We start from the raw sequence: 16,475 nt of genomic DNA, 5'->3' as shown, positions 1-16,475 counted from the left end.
CACAACTGTGTGTGCAAATGTGCACATTCATATGCGTCTGCGGGGAGAGAGAGAGAGAGAGAGAGAGAGAGAGAGAGAGAGAGAGAACACGGAGTAGTTTCATATTTACAAATCTCTTTACCATATATCTAGAAAAATTGTCCCTCCAGCACGTCCTTGAAAAGCCAATCATGCAAACATCTCTGCTGCACCTCACGTAGTTGAATAAACCATCCTAGAAAATATAATTACTACTCATTTCACTTCTTGAATTTGCTTCTGACATTAAAAATATCAGTATTTGCCATAAATAGCCATCATCAATAGAATGACAGTATGCCTCTTGTCTGCCCGTGCAATACCCGTTCCATTCTGCAGAAAGATTTCATCAATGAGACACCTCCACTGGTCCTAGGGAAATTTCTCTGACCAATACAAGTCTTAAGGATAATAGCCTAAAGTATGAAAGCAAGCATCTTGTCGACCCATACACCCCGCTGCATTCTGCGCCAAAGAATTCATCAATGAGAGGCCTTTACTCATTCCAAGTAAACTTCTCTCCAAGTTCTAAGAATAAAGGCCTTAAATAAGGACTGCACATAATAAAATTAAGTGTTGAGTTTCAAGCGTATTTAGGATAATGGGAGCCAATGTAGACAATCGGCATCAGCATCTATACAGTATCAATCCAATATACATGCCATACTAATTTAAAAAGCACACTGATGACACGTACTTTGCATATTGGGTGGCATCTGAAGTAGAGACCAGAATGGCACCAAGGTCTATACAATCAGCATAAAAATGTTACAATTAGTACTCCCTGGCGATTATGAAAAGATTTGTCTCTCATTGCAGTTGCCAGATATCACATAGTCATAGACAAGCTGTCATGCCTGAGCAGATATAACCCAGATTGCACTTGACGAGTGAAGCCCGAGCTATGAGCAATGTTATCATAACTGAAAAATGGAGAGGGTAGATCCTGATCTTTAGTTTGTTGCAAAAACTTTGGATTACCATCCTGAAATCCATGGTTGCAAAATTGTATGCATATCCATATCATGCAACAAGTCAGAAAACTGAAGAACTCTCCAGGTCCTTGACAGCTAGACATAAAATTAGTTCTTTGAATCCAAGAAGGGGACTGCCAATTCGCAGAACATGCAAGTAGTGCACATTGAGATGCATGTCCATGCAAGACTCTGGGAGCCCTCTAGAACGTTTGAAAAGGAGTAGTGCCATGAACTGTTCGACAAACAAAGAATGACACAAAGAAGACCGAATCACACCTCGTATCCAAAGTGGCCTTAAAGTGCTTGAATGCGTCTTTCATGACCAAATCATCGTACAATCCCTGGTCATCTCCGGCTTGAAGATCCATGTCCTGGTCCACAACCTGGTCTTCAGCTTGGGGAGAGTGATTCACATCAGCCATGATGATCTCATAGGAATTGTGGGTCCCGAGAAGCAGGTGAGAGAGGAAACACTGAAATTCGCTGCCTAAGACAGCAAGCTCGAATTCAGCTGGAGGGAAGTGAGCAGATGCGACAGAAAGAAGCCTTGCGCTGAGAATAAGGGTAAGCGATGATCAGACGCTCGTGAAAGAGGTGGCAAATCACAGGAGAGCCGCAGCGAGAGTAACTAGCGAAATCTGAGAGAAGGGTGTCTGATACCAGAAGCGAGAAACAGTTGGAGTGGTGCTGCGATGGAATAGGCTGTGCGCTGAAGAACCCTTCCTAGAATCCCTTTCTACTAATCGCAATGAATATAGTATGTGCGAGGGCTCTGGACAAGGGAGGGTGGCGGTTTTAAAGCTGCTAGCCCAGGTTTTTAGCTCCGAAAAAGCTTCCCAAAGCTCAAAAACGAATTTCGTTTTTTGAAAATATGCTTTTTTGCAAAATCTTTGCTGTTCTGGAAAGCATAGCTTTCCAAAAACGCTATCCCTCTCCTTTAGTCACCAAGAGCTAAAGCAGAGGCTACTGCTTTCGGCAATTAGAGCTCCAAAAAAGCAAAACTCTAAAAGCATCTTCCTAATAGCATGGCCCGCAAATTGCTATTAGGAAGATGTGCCATCCCATGCCCAGATTCATAACGAATTCCTCTCTCTAGTTCAATCTTCCTCACCACAGGGTCCTTGCACTACGTTCAGGGTCCTCTCTCTCCAATCATGACGAAATCACATCCCTACAGAAAGTCACACCAAGAGTTGGCCCTGATACCAACTAACATGACCTCGCAGGCTCCCGGGAACTGGGACTTGCAAACAAACACAAAGAAGCAATCATAGAAACAACAAAGATGAGTGCACACTAGCTTGCCACCCCAACCATGACGTCCACAAGGATAAGACTCAAGAATTGGGGCGTCCCCTCTTTGAGCCACGAGCTGAGTGCTAACACACCAACCAGATCCCAACTAGTCTGGGGTCCCATACCAATAGGTGGCGCCCGAGGGCCTTCGATCATCTGTTGGGTCTTGGGCTAACCTAGGAAGCAGGTAAGGGTCCGTAACACGATCCAAGACCTAGACCAGCAAGGAAGAGCTAAGCCGGCTCTGACTTGCACCATTGAAAACTGAACCCCTGGGCTCCTTATATAGGCTCATACCCAATGCGCTAAAAATAGCAAAAACCCTAATTCGAACCCTAACCCATATGTGCCTTTGCAACTCAAATCGAGAATCACCTGCCTAGCTCCAAGTCCCCCCAAGCTTCCTGCGTTGGTCCTGTGCACCTAAAGCACATGTGAGATACGGTCCGTGCACATTGCATACGGGCTATCATCGATGCGTGACCAAGATCTCAGAAAGTTTGTGCTTGCTTTATAGACTTTTGAAAGGCATGTGACACAGCCCCATGATCCCATATGATTAGGCGAGTACAGGAGATGCAGATTCCAAGAGTCATGATCTAGGGGGTGATGAGATAATATGAGTCAATCAGAGGGAGAGTTTGTGCCCTTCGAGGCCCATCAGATTGAATTGAGAGCAGGAGGCTTTACATTGCCGAGATCACAACCTTCATTGATCGCTTAGAAGGCAAGGGATCATTGCTTGCTAGTTTGATAATACATATACTATTGTATGTAGAGGACACTCATATTATTATCTTCAATATAGCACCTAGAGGCCCTAGAAGTGTTTTGCACGGAGAGAGAGAGAGAGAGAGAGAGAGAGATTTGACAGTCAAACTTGGCAAGACCAAGATTATGACCTTCAACACTTCACGGGCAGTGCTTCATAGACACCATTTTACGTACCAAAGGGAGCCGGTGGAGACTATATAGTCATATATTTGACCTAGGGGTAGTCTCCACGGGACCAATCTTCAAGATGGTTGATGCAACAAGAGCATGGCTCACATGAGATCAAGGAGCTCTAGCATGGCTAGAGCAATAATGCTTCCAGGCACACTTCCAAGACCCCTCGACGAAGTGCGAGGCTGGCAATCATGTATGTAGCACTCTTTTATGGTAATTATCTCTCCACGACTAACTGGAGGAGATTTGAGAGGCTACAGGTGATTATGAGATCCCAGATGATCAAAAGTAAGCCCTTAGTCCCTCATCAGCTAGTACAAGCGAAGTTCGCCACCATGACCCCACTCCAAATTGATGCCAACTTTCAAATAGTGGCATACCTCAATAGGGTTTCGGCTTTGCCAAGATGGAAGCTACTGAGGTTGGCACTCGAGTCATCCAAGCCACTCACCAATAGAGGGGTTAGCACGGCATGAAATGCACGTACATCAAGATCACTCGCCACATTCAGATGGACCAGCTCCATTTCTTTTAGTATAGCTTCGATGTACCGTCCCCCTGATCCCACGAGATGAGATCAACCGTACTATAGGGTTGGATCTACACGTCACACACCTAGAGGGGTTCCCCACCAAGATCTAGTTCTACCACGACCACTTCCTGAGACTATCAATGGATGGACTGATCTTCAAATCCCAGTACCTTGAAGACAGAGAAGTTTCACATGCATTGAGGATTACCATTGGACAAATGAGGATCTGATCCCATCGACTAAGGATTTAGGTAGGGAGGACACCTAGGGAGCAACAAATTTGCAAGGTATGCACATAGGAGGAGGTGGAAACAAAGGAGCTCTTTCTATGTACTCACCCAATCTACTATGTGATCCAGGGACGATACCTTTTCCTCTTTTACTGCTTTTGGACCACTCTCAACCAATCCAATTCCATGAGCAGGTCTTTGTTGGCCTATACCTAATTGAGATGTGACGGCACACAGAGACCCTACTGAAGCAATAGTGGGCCAAGTTTCTCGAACGTAATTGGCCTTGTTCGTTTCAGCAATGAGAATGGCCTCTTTGAAAGCTTGCTGACCGGAAGCATGGCCAATTGATTATTGTCCACGCTATTGCGAGTTGATCCCTCAGAATCTTCACCTTCATATGGAAGTATGGGCTAACTCTCCTTCCCCCATTGTCATGGTGAACAATTGATTTTAATTCTCCAAGAGTTTTTGGTTTCATAAAGACTCTATAAGATCTTCCATGCTTCGTGTGCCATATGTACAAGTTGGATATGAAGTATCAACGAATCCGCAGTCATATCGATAATCACGAAGAGAGTGGCTGCATTCTTCATCCACTCCTCCACACTAATTGGTTTGCCGGACTTGAGATCTTCTCAGTGGCGTCCAACACATTGATAGGTTTCGGCTCCATGCCTTCCGTTACCCCCCAAATTTTCCTGGCCCGAACTTCACATTTCACATAAGATAGTTTTTTCCCAGACTCATCACAGTTCAGAATGAGTGAACTGCATCCCATGGCAAGGTCTAGATGACCTGAAGTCTTTTGCCTCATTAATACACTCAGTGCCAGTCCACACACTGAATGTGGCTGAAGTCTTTTGCCTCCTTAATACACTCACTGCAAGTCCACACACTGAATGTGGCTGCTCCTTCCTCCTCGGAAAATTTGGCGCCCTTCAGATTGGAGTCGGCCTTCTTGTTGTTGATCTCAAAGACACCAGAGCTCATCAAATGCTTGGCTCTGATACCATGTTATAGAACTTGCTACATCCACCCTTATACAGCGGAATAAAGAAAGTCTTAAGGTCTCACAATGAAAAACGTCAAATGCCAACTCACTGCATGTTCCTGTATGTATAGAGAGAGCGCCTCAGATCGAGAAAGAATACACATAGATGTACAGCCAAACAGTTTTATATATAGATAGCAGATGCAAGTACAAAACCAGGTCAAATGTGTACTATCACCTACAGCAAACAACTGCTGGGATAAGACACCAGGCTCAGACCATGTTTGCTTTCCTACTGTGGTAGAAGTCTCCTAAATCACCATGTGTCTCCATCAGACTTCAGTAGCTGCTCTAAGTGAAGTCCTCTGTGGTCCTTCACGTGCAACACAATCTGGCTCTTTTACAAGATGTAGATCTAGCCACCCAAAGCGGCCTATTTATAGGGCTGGATAGCCCCACAGACCTGGCCAACCAGTCATTAGACTACCAGTCTGTGACATACTTGACCAGACACAGACTGTGATCCTGCCAACCACTCTGCTGCTGGTGTGTAGCAGTACCAGACAAGAAATTGTTGTTGTACCCGACCAGTACTTGCTCCTGCTGCTGCCAAGGTACCTTCTCTCTTGAAGTCCCATTTTTTGCTGTGCACTGCTGCAGCTTTGTGCCCATGTGCCAGCCCATTGTGCAGCTGATGTGGCTGCTCCAAATCAACACCAAGAAGGATCCCTGTATGCTGCTCATGTGGCAGCCATCTTGTTGGCCACATAGCAGCCTCCCCCTATAGATGCCTCTACCCTTGTACATTCTGAGGTATCAAGCCCCTGAGCTCTCCTCATTTGGTGGGGCATTGACCCTATACTTCTAACAGAATCTGCATTCAGACAATATGAAAAGGTCCTCGCAGAGTTGGCAAAGCCGCAGGTTGATGGGCCAAACTCTAAGGAGAAAATAATCAGAAGCGGTGACATAGGAGTTAAACAAGGCTGCCCTCTCTCTCCAACTCTCTTCAGTTTATTCATAGAAGAACTAGAAGATTGGATCTAGTGACATTTCCCATCTCTTCCTTAATTTCCCTTCTTCAAGGGCCCTCTAGGATCTAGTGCCAAAAAAAAAAGTCGCCCCTTTTTCGTTCAATTTTGCTTATATTCTGCTTGGGGATCTCCCTACTAGGGCCCTTCCAACTAGAATGACATTCACATTCAAAGAGGAATCCTTAGAAGCAGTCACAACCTTCAATTTGCAAATACTTAGGGCTTGAGTTTGAGAACAACTACAAATAGAATGCATGCATGAAAGAAGAGCCTGAAAGCCTTATACAGCTTCCACAAGAAAGCACATCTATGGAGTTGGGGATGATGAGTTTCTGTACACAATGCTTGTTCACATGGTAGTAGTATATGGCTTCCAAACCTGGGCACTTTGACTCTCCCTAGAATAATGGAAAAGAATATAACCAATTCACAAAAGGTGTCTCATGGGAGAGCTGGGGATCAAAGCAAACCGCATACACTGTCATGCTTGCAGGGACGAGAATGATAGCCCTCAAATGGAAGCTCTATGTCAAATAATATAACTTCACAAGGTTAAGTAGGTGGACGCAAGCAGACTCCCACACAGCCATGGAGGCAACAGAAACTACAAGATGGCACAGAGAGGGGCTCAAGTGGATGAAACGATGGGAAATACATGTTACGGATGTTAGAAAAGTCACTGCCCCACCTGTGAGCCCCTGTTTTAAGGGGACAAGGGGGCAGGGGACTGTAGGGGGGTAGGGGAGCAGGCTGGCACATGGGCCCATTTATAGGGCTGGCCCAGGGCCAGCCACCCAGGTTGGTGGAGGCAGCCTACAGGTTGGTGCTGCAAGCAGGGGGGCGACCCCCTGCTGGTCGGTTTTCTCCAGCCCCAGGGCCTATAAAAAGTCCCCTCTCCCCCCCTCATTTCTCATCACCTGCAGTTACAGCCTTGCATAGGCAAGCGCGCAGAGGGAGAGAAGTAGGCTCAGCAGTTCACAGCATCTCTTGGCTGTTTGTACACGCTCACCTGTTGAGCTTTTGTCTGCCCACGATTGTGGAAGAATTTGGCTATCTCTTTCTCCGTCTATATGAGTGTTGTATGAGGTAGATGGGGAGTGAGGTGTGAGTGATTCTATCCTCTATTTCCAACATGGTATCAGAGGAAGGTTTACAGCTCTAGATCAGAGTACCTAAGCAAGTAGGCGACTCCAATCGACACTCAGGTTTGCTGCGTGGTCAAGTTCTCCACTGCAAATTCAGTTTCAGTTTACTCTTCTTTATTACAGCAAGGATGGAGGACAAAAATTCTACTGTCGCCTCTTCAGCCCCTTCTCTTCCTTCCTCCTCCTCCAGATTCCTCTCATTTACCATCCCAAACTTCGGAGAGTCAGGGAAGCTAGACAGGTCGAACTACCTGATCTGGAAGATGAAAATCCAGAGCCATCTAGTGGTGGAAGCTAACAACGGGGGTGGAGGCAAAACCGGAAGACTTGCTGGACAGCAAGGGGCAGATGGTCATTCCAATAGATGGTGAAGAGCTTGAGAATTGGGAAGAGAGAGATGCCCACTTCCTAGCATTAATCATTGGGACCATGGCGGACTCTGTTCTTCTGCACATCCAAATGGCCGAGACGTTTGTAGAGGCGTGGGCTATCCTGAAGGATTTGTATGAAACTGACAATACATCTTGAATTCTAATGCTCCAACATCAATTGCACAACCTGGACATGACCAAGGCAGACAATGTTCATGACCATCTGACAAAAGTCAAGGTGGTAAGGGACCAACTCGCAGCAGTTAGTTAAATGGTAGACTCAAGTCATCTGGCATTGTTGACTTTACACAAGCTACCTCGAAGTTTTAAGAGTTTCGTGACTATGGTCACTGTAGGACAGAGAACCAAGCCTCTCACTTTCAAGGAGCTTGGGCCCTTACTATTGCAAGAAGAGGCTCGGGAAAAACTGTTTACTCAATCGGACGAGAAGGCTCATGTGGCAAGGGACAAGCCCGGCAAGGGTAAGTTCAAAGACCCCAAGAACAAAAGCAAGACCGAGGATGCAGAGAAAAAGAGACAGATGAAGAGCATCTATTGTGAGAAGCTTGGTCATTTTGCTAAAGAGTGCCGCAAGAATAAGGCAGATCTCAAGGAGTTCAAGTCCAAGGAGGAGCCAAAGACCGAATCGGCAAACATCACGACCGGCACTCTCTTTATCATCACTGAGTACTGCTCCGCTTATGCAGTTAGTGAAGGAGAGGAAGGTTGGTATGTGAACAGTTGAGCTTCAAAGCACATGTCCAACAAGAAGTGGTTCAAAACCATGGAAGGTACACATCCCGATTCCAAGGTCACTGTGGGGGATAACCGGTCATGCCCTGTGAAGGGTGTAAGAAGTATTCCATTCATCACGACTACAAGAAACGAGGAGTTGATTTCCGATGTACTGTATGTACCAAATTTGTGCAAGAACCTGTTGTCTCTCTATCAGATGGAGAAGCACAATATGTCAGCCTTATTCGACAATGGCAAAGTCACTGTCACATCCAAGGCAAACGGATAGGTGGTGGCTCAAGGTGTCGGAGCATGGGCTCTATCAGCTCAACGCTATGTTGGTGCACGGGGACCATGGCAGATCCAAATTATGGCATGAGCAGTTCGGTCACGTCAACTATGGCATTCTCTCCGAGATGCAGAAGACAAAGATGGTGGATAGACTTCCACCGATTGCAAGCAATGATCGTGTCTGTAGGGCAACTTGCGTGGAAGGCAAGCAACACAAGGACAAGTTCCCACAGGAGGCCTTATCACGGGCCAAGAAGCCGCTCAAGTTGGTTCACGTGAACATTTGCGGCCCAATATCGACAAATTCATTCCCAAGTTCGCGATACTCTCTCTTATTAGTAGATGATTTCAATCGCATGACGTGGGTATTCTGCCTGGCCAAGAAATCTCAGGCTTTTGAGAAATTTAAAGACTGGAAGGCCCAGGTAGAGAAGGAAAGCAGGGAGGTAATCAAAGCCTTCCGCACCGACAGAGGAGGAGAGTTCACTTCTACCGAGTTCAATGGATTCTGCAAGAAGCACGGGATTAAGAGACAGCTCGCACATCTCAGCCAAATGGAGTTGCTGAGAGGAAGCACAGGACCGTCGTAGAGACACGGTTGACCATTTTGAGAGGGAGGAATCTCTCAAAAGCCTATTGGGCTGAAGTTGTGAACACTGCCATTCACATCCTCAATAGAACCAAGACCAAGGCTGTTGATGACAAGACTCCATATGAAGCTTATTATGGTAAAAAGCCCACCATATCTCATTTAAGGGTTTTTGGTTCTAGATCATTTCTGCATGTGCATAAAGATGAGCGGACAAAGCTTGATCCCCATAGTCGGAGTTGTATCTTTGTGGGGCGCAGTGAAGGGTCCAAGGCCTATCACCTATTTGACCCGGAAAAGAAGAAGATCGTTATCAGTAGGGATGTGATCTTTGAGGAGTCCGAGCCACAACCTGCAGAAGAGGCTCCAAAAATTCCGGCATTATCCCCACCCAAAGTCACCATCCGAGGGGTGGATCCAACTGAAGACCACAAGGAGGAGGAGGAGGAGAAGCATGCCATTCCAAAGCCAACTCCCAAGTCAACTCCATCAAAAGCACCTCCATCAGAGAAGAAGTTACCACAATGGTATTTGAAGACTTTAGCAGACTCACCGGTCACGGACATTCTCGAAAGCAGTTTCGAAGCGCGGCGGTCTCAACGAAACATGAAGACTCCCTCCATGAACTACGCTTTGGTGGCTCAGCTTGCGGAGCCCGTTCCTTCCAGGAGAAGAAGGATATCCTAGAATGGCACAAAGCCATGCAGGCAGAGATGGATGCCATTTTGAAAAATGACACCTAGGATTTAGTGCCCAAACTGACCAAGCGGAAGGTCATTGGGACTAAATGGGTGTACAAGCTTAAGTTCAAGTCAGATGGGAGATTGGACAAGTACAAAGCAAGATTGGTGGTGAAAGGCTATGCACAGTCAAAAGGACTTGACTTCGACAAGATCTTCGCCCCCACAGCTAGGATGGTGACTATTCAGATAGTCATTGCCTTGGCTGCTCATCACAGTTGGCCTATTTTTCAGATGGACGTCAAGTCTACATTTTTGAATGGTAACCTAGAGGAGGAGGTATATGTGGCACAGCCACCAGGATTTCAAATTCTAGGATCCCCATCAAAACTCTGCAAACTAAATAAGGCGTTATACGGGCTGAAACAAGCCCCCAGAGCTTGGTACCAGCGGATAGATGTTTTCTTTCAGAAGATCGGGCTTCAGCGGAGTCCATCAGAGGCAAATCTGTATCTCGACACAGAGGGGGATTTCCGGCTGGTATTGATTTTATATGTGGATGACCTCATCATTACAGGGGATCATTCGAAGAAGATTGCTCAGGTCAAGAGAATTCTAATGGAGGAGTTCAAGATCACTGACTTAGGCATACTTTATTTTTTTTGAAAAATTGTTGGGTGGTGTTATGGATAAAATTGTCTAAGGAAAAAGGCATTAATATGTGTGAGCATCGCCCCACCTGTGAGCCCCCGTTTTGAGGGGACAATCTAAGTGTTGTATGAGCTAGATCAGGAGTGAGGTGTGAGGGATTCTATCCTCTATTTCCAACAACAGATATTCCATACGATCAAGGGAATTAGAAAGCTAGTCACACAGAAAACAGTGCAGCAGAGATTATGGCACGACGGAAACAAAAAATGGAGCTCTGCAAGCAAGATCTAATCCAATGGAGAAATGATAAATGCAGGAATGGAAGATATGTCAATGTTCAAAAGGCACATAATCAGTAGAATAAGAACCATCTCCCATGATCTAGAGGTAGAAAAAGGAAGATGGATTAGATCAAGAATATTAATGGGAGGCAAGAATGTGTATAATTGTCCAATAGGGGAGATAGAAAATGAAGCGAACACACTCCTCTAATGTAGAGCACATATTCATGTCAGGGAAAGTATAGGGATAAGTACAGCAGCAATGCCCTTAGCATAAGAGTCCTCATGAGTTAACCAGCCAAATAACTGGGTGTAAACCTGAAACAAGGGTCTACAACCCTCAAAGATACACAAGATGCACATTGGGTTACCTCATGCCTAGCACCCATTAGCAGTTGTGGTATAGCATCGATGTCAAAACATCTGTGTAAGATGGTGGAGTTCACATTTATTGTCACACTTGATTTGCAGACCACGAAGTGTGAGTTCGTTCTCACCGAAAGTTCAGCAACGTTTGCTGCATGCAAAGAGTGGGTGCCAAGTTGGAACAAGGCTGAATTTGGGATTACCAAGGAGAAAAACACCATACATTTTATCAGATGACTGTCCAGCTAGTTCTCTTGCTAGTTTAAATTCCTGATTCTCATCAAGTCAAAGACTATCAGCAGGCTTAGCAAATTAAGAACATACCGATGGTTCCTCAACAGATCTAGGAGATTCCTTAGATGCACAAGGCTGCTTAACAACAGATCCTAAAAGTTTCAAGAGTCGGTAGAGCCAGCAGGAACCAACTGTTTCTAGAAACTTAGTGTCACGACATATTATGGGGAGAGCCCTTTCCAAGCACAGCTTGTTTAAAAGATAGAGGTTTGGTCACCTCCAATCCAACTCCAATCTCAATCAAAAAGGATGCTGCCAGCACTAGGGTTGCCGTGGGGCAGTGCAAACAGGACCAAGCCTATGCCTCGAGCTTGCATCATCCAGGACCAGCAGCAGTACGGCTTCCAGTATAGCAGGTCTGGAGCAAGGGGGTGGGTCTGTCCCCAATAAAGATGACAGTACATCAGCAGTCAGCCCCAGGGTCCCCAGGGGGGGAGTTAGCACTTCCATTCGTTTTGTACAAACCCACTCATGTATCTAGAGGACAATTGGTGTTGCATTTTGTTTCACCCGAGGTACTGGTTGCTGATAGTATCTTCACCGTGAGGGCCTCTATGATTAGTGTACTAGTCACTTGGTTATGATGCATCTTATGCGCAATGTATTATGTATTTGTTACCATGGCTCTACAAATACATATTCATTGTTGGTTGACCTGTTGGCGGCATTGGTACGCTGTCCTTTCAGGTTTGGTTGGTCTATTGGGTCGCTCCCATTTCAGTTGGTTGATCTGTTGACGGCATTGTTGACTGTCTTTCAGATTTGGTTATTTGGTTATTTTTCTATTCTATCCTTGGTTATTTCACTTGCTTTTAATTTTTTCCATTGCTATTATTTCTTTTTGTTTGGTTTGCAGGCAATCAAGGACGTTTGCCTTCTTTCAAGAGGGGGGTCTGTCACAAGGACGTGAAAGTATGGGACTTTTGATTTGCAACTCCCATAATTTGCATGTGATTGCCTTGGTGGCCTATTTCAGGACCGACCCCCAATCGACCGTTTTGGGCGGACTGGGTCGATCACCCAATTGGGTCTAACCGACTACTAGTGGTGGCTATATAAGAGCAAGCCCGTGAAGCCCATTTCATCATTGGCTACAACAACCCTGATTCCTTAGCATCCAGCCTCCGTCCTCTACTGTTTCCAGCACGCCATCGAAGCTTCTCTCATAGGAGCGCACGGCTAGGAGGCAGCGCCATCTATTGTATCAGTTTTACAATAATCAAATTTTTTATTCTCCATACTATCTGCTTTTCTCTCTTGCGTACGAGATCCTGTTATCTGTTGAGCACAGACGTTGTATTGTTGTCTTACACTGTCGAGTCTGCTCTCTCTCTACCCTCATCTCCTTTCTCTATGGTGGATTACTCGAATTCCTCGCTAAAGTTTAAATCTTGTTGTGAATTGCACGATCAAATTACCGTTGCATGTTACACGGACATAATTTTTTCCAGAACTTGTTGGGCCGGAATTTATCGATAGAGTTTCTTGATATCAACATTTGACGAAATTTTCCCCCACAAGGCAGCAGCCATGCTTTCTCGACAAATATATACCTTTGTAAGACTAGAATAAGTCCAATCATACAAATTTAGATTTTGTTGTTCTAAAGATCAAAAATCTACACAGAAAATAAAAGAGAAAATGAAAGAGAAGAAAAAAAGAGGTAAACAAAAACTTTTATGAAAAACAAAAGGAAGACATACTTAGCAAGCAAAGCAACACTTATGTCGTCATCAGTGCCCAAGCATAAGCAAATGCCAACTTGAGTTGATATCCCATGTATCGTGTTGGAATAGTTCCATGGGACTAGGTGTGTCCTTGGAGCAGAGGTTTGTTATAAACACATTGTCTAAAAAGGAGGTGAGTCTCTCTTTTATAACAAAAAGCTCCCGGCACATACTCATAACCTGAACTTTCATCTTCTTAACCATCTCCTAACATTTGTTTTACCATGTATGATTGTTGCGAGGTGAGGAAGAAGCTTTAATGTATAGAAACTTTTCTTGTCTGTAGAAACCAGACTTCCTTATCTTCATTCTTGTAGATAATAGATAATTTGATAAAAGTCTAAAGCTATCAAGACCGTTTCTTCCTCTCTTGGCACATAACAGAATTGAAATGATAGCAAGATATGTTAACAAAATCAATAGAAAACCAAAAATGCTCACTGATATTAATCTAAACGAAGCCCATCCCAACCGGGCTTTTGCTTGTTACAAAGAAGACTCAAGTACATATGGCATGACCATCACGACGCAGTAGGCTAGCAGAGAAGAGCCGACAGATCTACAACCCAAAAAGACCTACAAAGGTATTGCTCTAAAACGGCTCTCATCGGTGAGAGAATAGCAGAACAAGCTGACCTGTGTGCCGCCTCACCGCATCACCTGCTTCAACCTCGAAACCTCCTAATAATGATTGCATGTCCACCTAGCAACCATGCAGGAGCGATGCCATGCAATGCTTGCATGGCCTGACCATCATGGCACGGTCGGCCAACAGAGAAGAGCCCAAAGATCTACAACCCAAAAAGACCTACAAAGGTACTGCTCTAAAATGATAGCAGTAAATGTGCTACTTGATGACAAGAACGCAGCACATATGAGCCTAAACATCGTACTCCTACACTAAAATCCATGGAAGGAATGAGAAAGAGAGAAGTTGAACATAAAAACTGCTAGAGACAGAATGTTTCTCCTTTATGGAAACGGGGCTTTATCACCTTATTTCTAAAAGTAATACGAAGCATATCAGGAACGGAATAATGCAAAGTACCCGTTTTCAAAAGAGATTTACCTGCCGTCTCTACACCGAAATCAATGCGTTGGAGGAACCTGCCTTGGCTTCGATATCCTTTTTGCTCACTGTCCTGCATCTCTTGCGCTTCCTCTTGATTCGTGGAAATTTGTCCAAGTCATTGACCATTGCAAGGTATCCATAAAGGACTCTCTTGTCCTCGTTGGTGTCCTTGTCAATACGTTTCAAATCAGGTCCCTCTTCAATGCCGTCATGCCCTGGAAGGCCATGCCACATACATTTGACACGCAGCCAATCTTCACGGCCCCGATTAAAAGATCTGAAGTGTTCATGTAGTCTTTCTGCTTCTCGAAGACCCTGTAATGTTGGCGGATACTGCACAATGACTTGCCCGAGATGACCCTCCTTTCCCCATGATGATTTTGGCTTTCCCAAAGTATGACCAATATCTGATCCACACAAGAATATGTTTCAGTAGCAAGACGAAGGAGAGGGAAGCGTGCACAAGGGTTGGATGCTTCTAGAAGCAAGTCAGAAGAGAACTGTACTCTCTTCAACTCGATATGCAAGAGAGAAAACACCACGGTTGCTTTACTGGAGTGCACATGGCATGCAATTACAAGCAAAGTTCACTGATCCTAGGACGCTGAAAGGGCAATCTTCTTCGTATTTAACCTTCATCGTCTACTTTGCACGGTACCTGTGGCTGCAATAACTCATCTTCACTCATGAGAGGGTAGGCTTCACCTCCTGAGCTCTCCGTGCCGACTTGTTGTGGCTGAGCTTATAAAGTCGCATCGTAGAGGAGCGAAGAGCAGATGCAAGCAAGAAGGAATTTCCGAGAGCTTATGACTGGCACTTTAGCATTCTAAAGAATCGACATGTTAGAACTGGACTGCTACGAGGTCATTCGAAGAATAAATTTTGCAGGACCAAAGAGGGGATAGACCGCTATGAAAGGAAGGCAGAGCGAGAGCATACAAACAAAAGCAATAGTTATACTATATCAATTATCAACTCTTCAAATGGCGATTTCATCCTCGCCTGAGCTGCATCTACCGCCTCCAGTTTTGTTTAGAAAGGCTTGGTTGACGTAGCTGCATCGTCGTGCGAACATACCATCTTTGTTAGTAGCATCGACTGGCGGTTATCTCGGCAGGCTAAGTTGTCATTCGCGCAGTAAACTGCGAGGCGGCGAGAAGGGAGTTTGCAAGCAGGGATTGAGGAGCGATATGAGGAGAAGGAAGAGAAAACAGTGAAGCGAGAGCGGACCTGCGAGGAAGATGGCCATTTCGGAGTTGCCAAGGCCAGTCCAACGGCCATCGCTGGACTTGCAGAGGCGGGTATTCTCGACGATGACGGAAGGAGGCCAGACGATGAGATCGGGGGCGAGGTGGTCGGGGGGCTTGCGTCTGCTCGCCATGAAAGCTCGCTCCAAACTTCAAAGCAAGCTCCAGAAACGACAGCTAACCAAACGAAAGCCTTTTATAGGCAAGAACGTACATTTATTATTATGCACTTACTAATAAGTGCCCACTCCCTTCTTCACTTTTCAACACCCATTTTACTCTCGCACCTTCCTCATGCAAGATTCTTTTTTTTTGGCCTGCCGTGATAGAGGGAGGCCTTAGTAACCAGCCTCCAAGCTAAAATTAAATTCGCTTGAATTATCGTAGTCCGTCACTTGCCCCCCCCCCCCCCGTGATTGGCCCGCATCCACGTGTTTGGTGTGTCCCAAATGAAGTGCATGTTGGATTGCAGGAGCTCCCGTTGGACAAGCTGTTCCCACTTAGTTGGATACCAAATGAAGTGGAGGTCGCACAGCTTGTCTGAGCATTTGCCAAACGAAGCTAATCCTGTGCATGGTATAACTTTACGATTTGCGCAAAATTGGAAGCAAGCGAAATGTCTTTTTCCAACGAAGGAGATTGCCCTGACACGGTTGCCGCTGCTGCTGAGTCTATGAATACTAAGAGCGGTAACTTTGGGCGAGGTTCATAAGCTTTCCATTCATATTTCTACTTCATGTCTTTCTTCGAAGAATTATGTCGTTCTTGAAGCGTTTGTACGTACATTCCAACGCCTAGAGCTAGAGAAATTCGAGAAGCCCCTAGTACCGTCCTTCAACGAAGAACTGACATCCGTGAATATTGCTAAGGAGGGAAGAATCAATCCTGCGTCAACGAAGAAAGGTGAGGACAGAGAACTGAGGAGCATTTGTTTTACTACTGATTTACATGTACCGTCAAACATTGAAAGCCAAGAAAGCGACTGCGTGGCGTGCAG

General features: G+C 45.4%; 1 protein-coding gene across 2 annotated transcripts; it reads right to left on the bottom strand.

Moving 5' to 3' along the window:
- Positions 1-215: 215 nt before the first annotated feature.
- Positions 216-15,697, bottom strand: LOC147904283 (protein SUPPRESSOR OF GENE SILENCING 3-like). Of its 2 annotated transcripts, none has more exons than XM_087394368.1 (3): positions 15,462-15,697; positions 14,229-14,638; positions 216-351 (listed from the first exon to the last, which is right to left on the bottom strand). In XM_087394368.1, the coding sequence occupies exons 1-2, from the start codon at positions 15,610-15,612 to the stop codon at positions 14,238-14,240; spliced, it is 552 nt and encodes a 183-aa protein (XP_087250494.1). In that variant the 5' UTR covers positions 15,613-15,697; the 3' UTR covers positions 216-351; positions 14,229-14,237. The 2 variants fall into 2 exon arrangements, with proteins under 2 accessions (XP_087250494.1, XP_087250486.1); XM_087394360.1 differs by having other exon boundaries at positions 216-483; positions 15,462-15,696.
- Between the last annotated feature and the right edge of the window lie 778 nt (positions 15,698-16,475).

Source organism: Dipteris shenzhenensis, chromosome 2, assembly GCF_047967505.1.
Source record: "Dipteris shenzhenensis isolate YYH24624 ecotype China chromosome 2, Dip_SZ_1.0, whole genome shotgun sequence".
NCBI classification, from domain to species: domain Eukaryota; kingdom Viridiplantae; phylum Streptophyta; class Polypodiopsida; order Gleicheniales; family Dipteridaceae; genus Dipteris; species Dipteris shenzhenensis.
Note: the sequence above shows the minus strand (reverse complement) of the source record. Positions and strands in the feature narration are given on the sequence as shown.

What these genes read in the sequence shown, in the direction of transcription:
- LOC147904283 (XM_087394368.1), bottom strand. Translation starts at nt 15,612, where the DNA reads ATGGCGAGCAGACGCAAGCCCCCCGACCACCTCGCCCCCGATCTCATC. An exon ending in AATGGCCATCTTCCTCGCAG is followed by an intron (nt 14,639 to 15,461) that starts GTCCGCTCTCGC and finishes TGTGTGGATCAG; the next exon opens with ATATTGGTCATACTTTGGGA.